Source organism: Chlamydotis macqueenii, chromosome 17, assembly GCF_036417535.1.
Source record: "Chlamydotis macqueenii isolate bChlMac1 chromosome 17, bChlMac1.mat, whole genome shotgun sequence".
NCBI classification, from domain to species: domain Eukaryota; kingdom Metazoa; phylum Chordata; class Aves; order Otidiformes; family Otididae; genus Chlamydotis; species Chlamydotis macqueenii.
In genome coordinates this window covers 14,003,536-14,012,678 of record NC_141572.1, presented here as the reverse complement: position 1 = coordinate 14,012,678, position 9,143 = coordinate 14,003,536, and the positions used below count along the sequence as shown (strand labels likewise).

General features: G+C 61.1%; 1 protein-coding gene across 1 annotated transcript; it reads left to right on the top strand.

Annotated features, from left to right (window-relative positions):
- The first annotated feature begins 3,254 nt into the window (after nt 1-3,254).
- On the top strand, nt 3,255-9,143 carry TESC (tescalcin). Its single transcript, XM_086761511.1, has 8 exons — nt 3,255-3,440; nt 6,537-6,606; nt 7,508-7,588; nt 7,828-7,967; nt 8,055-8,116; nt 8,191-8,298; nt 8,759-8,806; nt 8,909-9,143. The coding sequence occupies exons 1-8, from the start codon at nt 3,383-3,385 to the stop codon at nt 8,984-8,986; spliced, it is 645 nt and encodes a 214-aa protein (XP_086617637.1). The 5' UTR covers nt 3,255-3,382; the 3' UTR covers nt 8,987-9,143.

Here is a 9,143-nt window from a genome sequence, read left to right as displayed (position 1 = left end):
TGAAAGCAGATCCCAAAAGATTCCTAGCAGAGATGCAAGGTTGGGAATGGGACCGTCGAGTCACAAGGTGGATGCTGGTAGCTGAGAACAGGCGTGCAGGAGCAGGGCCTGGGCTCTGCGACAGCGTAGATGGCAGTGAGTTTCCTGGGGCTTCACACTCCCCTCTGCCAAGCCGCAGTCCGTTGACACCTTGCCTCTCCTAAGTGCGTCACGAGAATTGCCAGTACTGGGCTCCTGGGAGTCCTCAGCAAGAGGTGCTGCCTGAATGCCAGGTAGAATCGTGCCATAAAAAACCGCAGGAGTCAACAGAAAGCTGCCCAAAGCTTTTCTGAAAAGCGGTGCTGGACAATGTGTGTCTAACCCACTGGAAGACGTACGGCGTACTTTAAAACGAGTCCCAGAGCAGTCGGCAGAGCCCGTTGTACCCATCTTTCTGGGGCCACTCTACGTTTACACTCTGAAAAGAGTCTGGACAAGGGGGAAGCATGGAAGCCGCTTCTCACATGGTTCACGCTCACTTCCCTCACCCACAGACTCTTCACCAGTTCCGTTTTTGCATGGGGTGCAAGAGGAGAGCATTGCTGTGCAATAGGGGACAGACCTACTGCGAGTGACATGTACAGAAGACGACGAGGCCAGCCCCGTAACTCAAACCTCTCATCCCTTCGCCAAACGTTTTGTTGCCCATCTGCTTTGCAGTGCAGACCGCGTCACTGCGCAGTTCTGTGGGTGCTGGTGTCGTCCAGGAGCGCCGACACAGCCGTCTACGTGCCAAATTTGGGAGAGGCTGGAGGCGTCTCAATAGGCGCCACACAACCTCGGCGCAGGCTCAGAGTCGGATTTTGGGGCTTTGGACAAAACCAAAGGAGATGGTGTGAAAAGGCTCCCCCTTTTTATCCTCTTGGATTAGGTGTGCCAGCCGCCTCGTTCCGTCTTCCCGCTGCTGCCTGGGGGGAAGGCTGTGTTGTATGCTCGGGGTTGACTCTTTGATCTTAGGGAGGAGGAGTTCCCAAATAAGTCTTGGCAGCTGCAGGAGACCTCAGCCCGAGCATCCAGAGTGGGCCAGGGCAAACAAAAACCAACCCACAAGGCTGCCTCTCTGTCCCTGCCTGAGCAGCCTCTGAGATGCACACCAGTTCCTGCAGGCTGAGCATCTGAGGTCCAGCGCAGCCGGGAAACGTCTCTTTGGGTCGATGGAGGGGGGTCACTGGGTGTTTGCCTGTGCCTCGGGCGGCTCTTCTGTCCCGCCCTGCCCTCCTGGTGGCCCAGGCATCCCTGCAGTCACCGTTCCCTCACAAAGGCAGCAGTGGATCCCAAATGTTCCTTGTGTCTGTGAGTAATGTCCGGGTCTGTGTGAATGTATGTGCGTTAAAGACGATACGTATGCACATCCATCGTGGTTTGTCCTGTCGTGTCTCTGCGGAGCTCACTTGGGGAGAGGGACGCTTTGCTTTCTGGAGAAGGAGGACTTGCCACCCTTCTCTTAGGTCACTCACCTGCCGTCCCACCGAGCAGAAAGCCTGTCCTGGGTGCTCTGGTGCAGTCCCAAAATCCTCTGGTCCTGAGTCCCCTGGGTGCAGAGGGGTGCGTTTCCTGCAGCTAACACCATCTTCTGCCTCTTCTTCCTGGGCTGTCAGCCGGCTGTCCTGGGGACAGACGAGCCGGGGGGCTGTCACGTTCAAATGGCTTACTGGAGGGTGAAGGAAGAACATACAGAGGAGGAGGAAGAGGAGGGTGGGAGGGGGCAGGAGGCAAGTAGTAATCGCCGGCTGGATAGTAACGAAGACAGCACAGGGAGCTGCGCAGCAGTTGTGGGCTTTCAGCAGTGCCTCCTGCCGTGGGCAGCAGCCGCTTCTCCCTTGGAGGACGATGGCTTGATGTGCTGCCGCTTGTGCGAGAGGCTGAAGAGTCGCTCGCGGCCCTCCACCAGCAAGGGCTGTTCCCTGGCACAGGGGCGGGACAGCTAATGGTGCGGCATCCTTTCGGGAAGCCCTTCCACCCTTCTGGACCCATCCTGGCAGTTTGTTGCCAACCTTTACGGGAAAAACAGAAGCTGCCATACCCTGTGCCCCGGCCAACCCTGAGCTGCATCCTGTGGGGCTCTGCCCCTGAGCACAGGAGGGTGCGGAAACGAGTCCTTCAGGCTGGCAGAGAGCCCCTGGGGACCTTCTGGTCCCTTCCAGGCCCCCTTCCCATTCACACCAGCTCGCTCGGGTGCTGTCCTGGCTCGCTGTGAGTGTCTCCAGGGGATGTCACAGCCCCGGGGGCCCTACCTGCCTGGCTGGTGGCTCTTCACCCACATGAGGACATAGGGACACTGTAGGCAAAGAGAGAGGTGCATGTGTTACCCTCTCTCCTGCCCTCCTCCTTCCAGCTGGAGATACATGGGCTGGGCAAAAAGATGTGTTAAGTAAAAAATTGGCCGCCCCAGGCCCGAGGGGTGAGCACCCCTCAGCCCCTGACACTGACAGCTGAGGTTGCAGGATGAGGACAGCTCTCCCCTTTTTTTTTTTTTTTTTAAACAGGTATTTTATTGCATCTAGGACAGCTGGAGGCTGGAAATTATTTGTTTCCTTTCCTGTTTATATTTGGCTTTAAAAAAATAAATAAACCACACAGACTCGCTACCTACTGCCCTGTGCTGTCTGAGCTGCCTGTCTCAGAAAATCGCTGCCTTGGCTCCGGAAAGCGCTTTGCGCTTCCCCTGCGCTGGTGGGAGGCTGACGTGTCACCGCCAGTGCTGGAGCCCAGTCTGGCAGGGAGAGGAGATGGTGACAGAAACACCCACCTCTGCAGCGTGGCCCTGCCAAACCTGCTGCCGCCTCTCCCTCCCCGCAGCCCTGCACCCCTTGGGGTCCCAGCCGGGGCCCCTGCCCTCAGGAGAGCTGGGTTTCTCTTTTTTTTTTTTTTTGGGGAGGGGGGGGGCGGGGGGAGATCCTGTGTTGCTGTCACCCCCTCTGTCCCCTCCTCTTTCTTTTTTTGCTCCCAGCCTGCTGGGTGCCCGTGTGGCCCTGGGGTGGGGGAAGCCGCAGGGCTCGCCTAGGAGCTGGGGTCCCTGCTGCTACAGGGCAGGCCCAGCCAGGGTGGGCAGGGGGCGAGGGGCGTGGGGGGCTCACCCTGCCCTTTTCCTGGGGAGTGGCCCAGAGCCACGAGTGGGCACGGCCAAGGGCTTCAAGCCCCACCAGCACCCGCGCGTGTCCCGTCCACGCCGGCCCGCTGGCGGGGCTGTTAACTCTGGAACCTGTTAACTCTGGAACCTAAGGACGGCGCTCCGGCGGGGAGCTCAGGGACCCGGGGGAGCCTCTCCGCCGCCGCCTCCCTCCCCTCCGCGCCCGCCCTTTATAAGCGGCGGCGGCGGCGGCGCGGGGCGCAGCGGCCCGGGATGGGCTCCGCGCACTCGGTGCCCGCGGAGATGCGGGCGCTGGCCGACAGGACCGGCTGTGAGTATCCCCCGCCCCACCGCCCCCCGGGCCTCCTGCCCCACCGCCGGCCGCGCAAACCCCACGGGGAGGGGGGGGACGGGGGACACGGGGTGTCCGGCCGCGCAGGGGACATGTCACCCGTGGGGAGGGGGAGCGGGGAGGACATGTCTTTTGGGGGGATGCAGGCGTATCACCAGCGGATGGAGGGGTGAAAGAGCTGGGTGGGGAGGGGCATGGCACCCACGGGTGCTGCCGTGTCACGGGATGGGGGATGCACCCACGCACGCCCTCCCCCCCCACAAGCCCGCACTGCTGCCAGCGTGCCCACGTGCGCGCCTTTTGCCCACCCACGCCCTTCGTGTCAGAAATTGTCCCCGTGTCGCCGGTTTTGCCCGGAGCCACCGGCTCCGCTGCCGCCCGGCGATGCTCCGGGAGCTGACGCGCTGCGTGACGCCCCGCGACGCGGGGGACAGGGACCCGCAGGGATGTGGCCTCCAAGCGGGACGGGGTGGTTGTGTTCCCCCCCCCCGGGAAATGTCATGGCCCCAGGACACCCCAGGACGTGGCCAGCTCTGGGGCAGCCCCTGGGGTGCGAGCGTGGCAGCCCAGGGTGGGAGGAGGAATTTTTTTTTTTTTTTGGGGGGGTGGAATCTGGGGTTTGGGGATCCAGCCACACCGGTGCTGCCAGGCTGCCCACCGTTCCCAGTGCCCTTCCCTGCCCGTGGGAGGCACCCGCTGCGTGCCCCAGTGCCCTGGAGCAGGGTTTACAAAGGCAACACCCCAGGAAAAAAAAAAATAAATAAATCTCATCGAAACCAGAGTTTGGGGTGGGGGAGTGCGTTGACCCCGTGCCACAACCGGGGTGCGTGGGGCCACAGGGCTCCCACGGTGCTGCTAGGAAAAACTGAGGAATTAAGAGTTTGGGTTTTTTTTCTAGACTTCCCACTGCGGTACGGCCTCGTGGAGGGCATCGCCGTCGCCCTTGGTCCCTCGAAGGGTGACAGGGCAGGGCTCCCTGCGCGTCCCCAGGATGTGCCCACGGCGTGGCCCTTTGCCTTCTCCCCCGGTGCTTTAAACCCCAAAAAAGCCACAGGGGCCCACAGCGCTCCGCTCGGGGCCGAGTCCCACCTCTGCTGCTGCGTTCCTGATCCCGAAGCTCTGGCAGCAGCGCTTGCCTTGTGCCAAAGTGGCTCTTCCCGGGACGATGCGATCTTTTCCTGCACCTGAGCCCCTGCAGCGCACCTCCTTCCCCAGGCAGGCTGGGAAACACCAAACCCTGCCATTTAAACACAATCCCACCCCCCCACGGCGTAGGTTGCCGTGCTTGGCCACGGGCCTGCGGCACCGGAGCGCTGAGGCCGTCTCTCAGCGCGGTGAGTGGCCTGCGCTGCTCTTCAGCCAGCCCTTCCCGCGGGAAAGCCTCTGCCCTTTGCGCAGGTTGCAGCTTTTTTCTTTCCGGTGAGCAGCCGAGCGCTGCCGCCCTTCGCTGGACCGATGCCCTGCGCTGCAGCTCGGACGGGGCGAGGAAGACCTGGGTTTTGGGAAAGAGGCAAGAAGAGCCGCACCCCCCCCCCCCCACCACCCCCCGCCCCCACCTTTTTGCCTTGCAGCTGTGGACATCCAGCCAGTGACCCCCAGGTTTTTTTATTTTCCCCTCATGTCAATGTCTGGGACATTTTGTCCGAGAGATCAAAGATTTTGGTGTGCAACCAAGTTCCAGATGCTGAAGGCTCGGTGGTGACCCAGCTGCTCCCGTGGTGACGGTGGCGTTGTCAAGGGAGAGAGCGAAAGGTCGCTTCTCCGTGGCCAAAATTGGAAAGCGAAGTCCAGGGAAAGTTTCTGTGTGTGTGGATGTCAGCAGAGCATCAGCCAGAGCGGGATTAGAGGAGAAAAATCCCATTGTGTGGGTGAATCGGCAGTGCCTGAGCACCGGTGCAGCCGGGCATCACTGCTGGTGGATTCGGGGCGGGGGGCAGGAGATCCCCCCCCAAGCCAGGCCAGGAGGCTTCAATGGCCTCATCCCGCACAGGGCTGGCGGCGGAGACCCGGGGCAGGCCCAGAGCCCCAGCACCACGCACAGATGGGTTTTTCCAGTCCATTACTGGAGCTCTGCAAACGCTCAGCCTGGCTGATCAATACCGGTTCTATTTCAGGGCTGTGAAGCAAACATCATTTAACCATCAGAGAAGCGTGCGGGAGCCGGCGGGAGAGCTCAGCGTTGCCCTGTTGTCTCCAGCCACGGCAGTTAACCATTCGCAGCCCCTCAATTACACCTCACCACGCTTTTCTCTCTCCCCACGCCACCGAGGGAGGCTGACACCCACACAGCCTGGCTCCGGCCGGGGCCGCGGCGCGCGTGCGGGTCCAGTTGGTGCCCGGGCAGATGCCACCGGCTCTTGCGAATGGCGCTGAAAGCCGCTTCCCTGGCCCCTGGGAACGGCTACTGGGAATGTTTGCAGGAGAGAGCCAGGCTCTGCGTGTCTTCAGGGGCTTGGTTACAGCCTGTAGAGACTGGCTGGGGAAAAAAAAAAAAAAACAAACCTAAAATAACCTGTGCTGTGGGAGGAAGGAGGTGAAAAGATGCTGCTGAGGCTCATGCTGTAACCTCAGTGCTCGTGGGGCTCAAAGCAAGGCTGCCGGGCGCCCCACTGCCAGCCCTTGCCCTGGGGTGATGCTCCGGCGGGCAGTGCCGTATCCCTGGGGACGCAGCACCCACCCCGATGGTTCGGGGCTTCCTGGTCCCCTCCAGCAGCAGCTGTTTCGAAGCCTGGCTTTGGTATCTGGATGCCGATGCGTCTCCTCCATGTTGAGCCTTTCCTCTGCCCCAGCAAGACACAGGGGGGGTTTTGGGTTTGGTTTTTTTTCTTTTATTTTAGTGTTATTTTCTGTCACCCGGCGTGGCTGTGGCCGTGAGCACATGAACCACCCAGCTGCAAGGAGAGACAGCCCAGGGCAGGTCAAGACGTGCAACAAACCCCCGGTTAAATGGTCACGCTGGTTTGGAGGGTCTGCTCTCGAGGGTTTTAAACTGGAGGCGGTGGGATTGCGCTGTGCCGTGCCGTCTGGGCCAGGGGAGTTTCTGCAGCCCGCCTCTCTCTCTTTTTCCCTCCACAGTCACCTCGGAACAGATCGAGCACTTACACCGGCGGTTCAAGCAGCTGAGCCGGGACCAGCTGACAATCCGGTACGGCGCTCCCGTTCCCGCTGCCCGGGCCAGCGAAGGGCGCCGTGGCGAGACGCCCTGGGCTCTGAGGACGAGCGTCCTTCCCGGTCGTCCCACGGCCGCGCTGAGCCGGCTCTGCGTGTGACATCGCAAATAATAGAAGGAGAAATGAGGGGTGAGGCGGTGGCCTGGGAGCAGGGGTGCTCCTGCCAACCATCCCATCTCCCCCCAGCTTTAAAATCCGTTTTGGGGGCTGGGAAGCTGCACGGCTGGGGTTTGCAGTTCCCCTTTTCCCCCTCCTCGGCGTCTGGCCAGGCGATCGTGCACCACAGCCACAACTCGGGAACGCTCCGGCACGTCCGACCGGCTTCACCGGCCACGTGAGGAGCCAGCGCGGGCCGGGAGCCCAGCTGCCCTCTGCTTCCTTCCCCCCGGAGATTACTCCTTGGCTCGTTTTCGTTATAAAAATGTCGACGGCAAGCGACCAGCCCAATCCCGGCACAAGACGGGGCGGCAGCGAGGTGCAGCGGGGCAGAGGAGGCCGAGGGGAGGGCGGGTGGCAGAAGCCCCGTCCCTCCCCTCGTCGAACGCCGGTTGGGACCTTATTCCTGGGAAAACTCCCCGAAAACCATGCAGCCGTTTGCAGGCTGAGCCGTGCAAAGGGCCCCGGGTTGCTGTGTCCCAGAGCTTCCCAAAAACCCCGGTTAGTGGGGACAAAAGCTCTCCGTAGCTGCACCAAGCACAGCTTTCACTCTGAACTGAGGAAAATAGGAGCTTCCATGCAAAAAATGTGTTTGTTTTTTTTTTTTCCCATGATTACTTTGAAAGAATGGGGTTGGGGCTTCTGCCCCAGCTTTTCAGCGACTGTCGCAGCGTCTCCCTCCTCCGCAGCTCGCTCACGCTGTCTCTGTTTCCTTTGCAGCAAGGAGAATTTTGACAGCATCCCCGATCTAGAATTCAACCCCATTCGGGGGAAAATCGTCCACGCCTTTTTCGACAAGCGGTAAGAACACCCCCGGCGCCGCGGGGAGGCTTTGGGGTCACTGGTTTATCTTCTGAAAGCGGGATGTGGCTGGGCAAAGATCTCCCCAAAGGCTGGGACGGACCCAGGGTGAAAATTACAGACATTTAAGCTGTCTTAGGGGATAAAACCCGTCCTAAAGCTCTGCTGGGCTGGGCTCTGCGGCAGGCGGGAGCCAGGGCGTCCCAGCTGCCCGTCACCAGCGGCTCCGCTCTCGGCAGGAACTTGCGGCAGGAGTCGGATGGGCTGGCAGACGAGATAAACTTCGAAGACTTCCTGACCATCATGTCCTACTTCAGACCCATTGAGATGAACATGGATGAGGAGCAGCTCGATCGCTTCCGGAAAGAGAAACTCAAATGTGAGGCTCGCCCAAAGCCTGGGGCTGGCGGGGGGGGGGATGGAGGATGGGGCTCTGACCCTGCTGCACTCCTCTCGTCCCTCCCAGTCCTCTTCCACATGTACGACTCGGACCACGACGGGAAGATCACGCTGCAGGAGTACAGAAATGTAACGTATGGTCCCTCCCGCCCGCCCCGTCACCGCCGAATTCCCGGCCCCGGCTTTGACCGGCTGCCTCGTAGGTGGTGGAGGAGCTGCTGTCGGGGAATCCGCACCTGGAGAAGGAGTCGGCGCGGTCCATCGCCGATGGGGCCATGATGGAGGCAGCCAGCATCTGTGTGGGACAAATGGTGGGAGCCGGTTCCTTGCACAGAGACACACGGACCGTATTGAGAACGGGGCTGGAAGGCGGCTGTCCTGCCTGGGGCATCGCCTTTGTCCCCAGGCTGCTTTGGCTGGAGAAGAATTTTTCTGCAGGCAGCAGCTGTCAGGGTTTTGTGGGGTTTTTTTTTTGGTTTTATTTTCCATTCTAAGAGCCCAAGGAGGGTAAGCAAGCAGCGCTCTATAAGCATCATCCTCAGCGCGTGGGGCTTTAGTGATGTTTAAAAATCAGCTCCCTGTAGACGTGGTCGTTCTGGGAACCAGTTTTGAGCTGGCCATGGGGCACAGTGCGGGGCCGGTGCTGCGCACCCACGGGCGACACATCCCACGGCCCCAGGGGACCCACCCCCCCCCCATCACCCGGTGCCCCGAGGCCCCTGCCCCATCGGCGCGCGGCAGCCGTAACGCTTTCTCTCTCGCTGCGCACAGGGGCCGGACCAGGTGTACGAGGGCATCACCTTTGACGATTTCCTGAAGGTGGGTGTCACCGCCGCTCATCTCGCCAGGAGCGGGGCGCCGGGCTGGCGCGGGGGTGTTTGGGCCCCCCCCTCAGCCCCGTTCACCCCCTTCCCCTTGCAGATGTGGCAGGGGATCGACATCGAGACCAAGATGCACGTTCGCTTCCTCAACATGGAGACCATCGCGCACTGCTACTGACCGAGGAGGAGGAGGAGGAGGAAGAGGAGGACTCTGCAGCAGCTCCGTGTTCCTGGCACCAAGCGCTTTGTGCGTGCCTGTCCCGTAGTGGGGCTGCCTTCTGCTCTCTAGAACCATAAGAGGCTTTTATCTGTAATAAAAGGTATTTCTCTTTTTA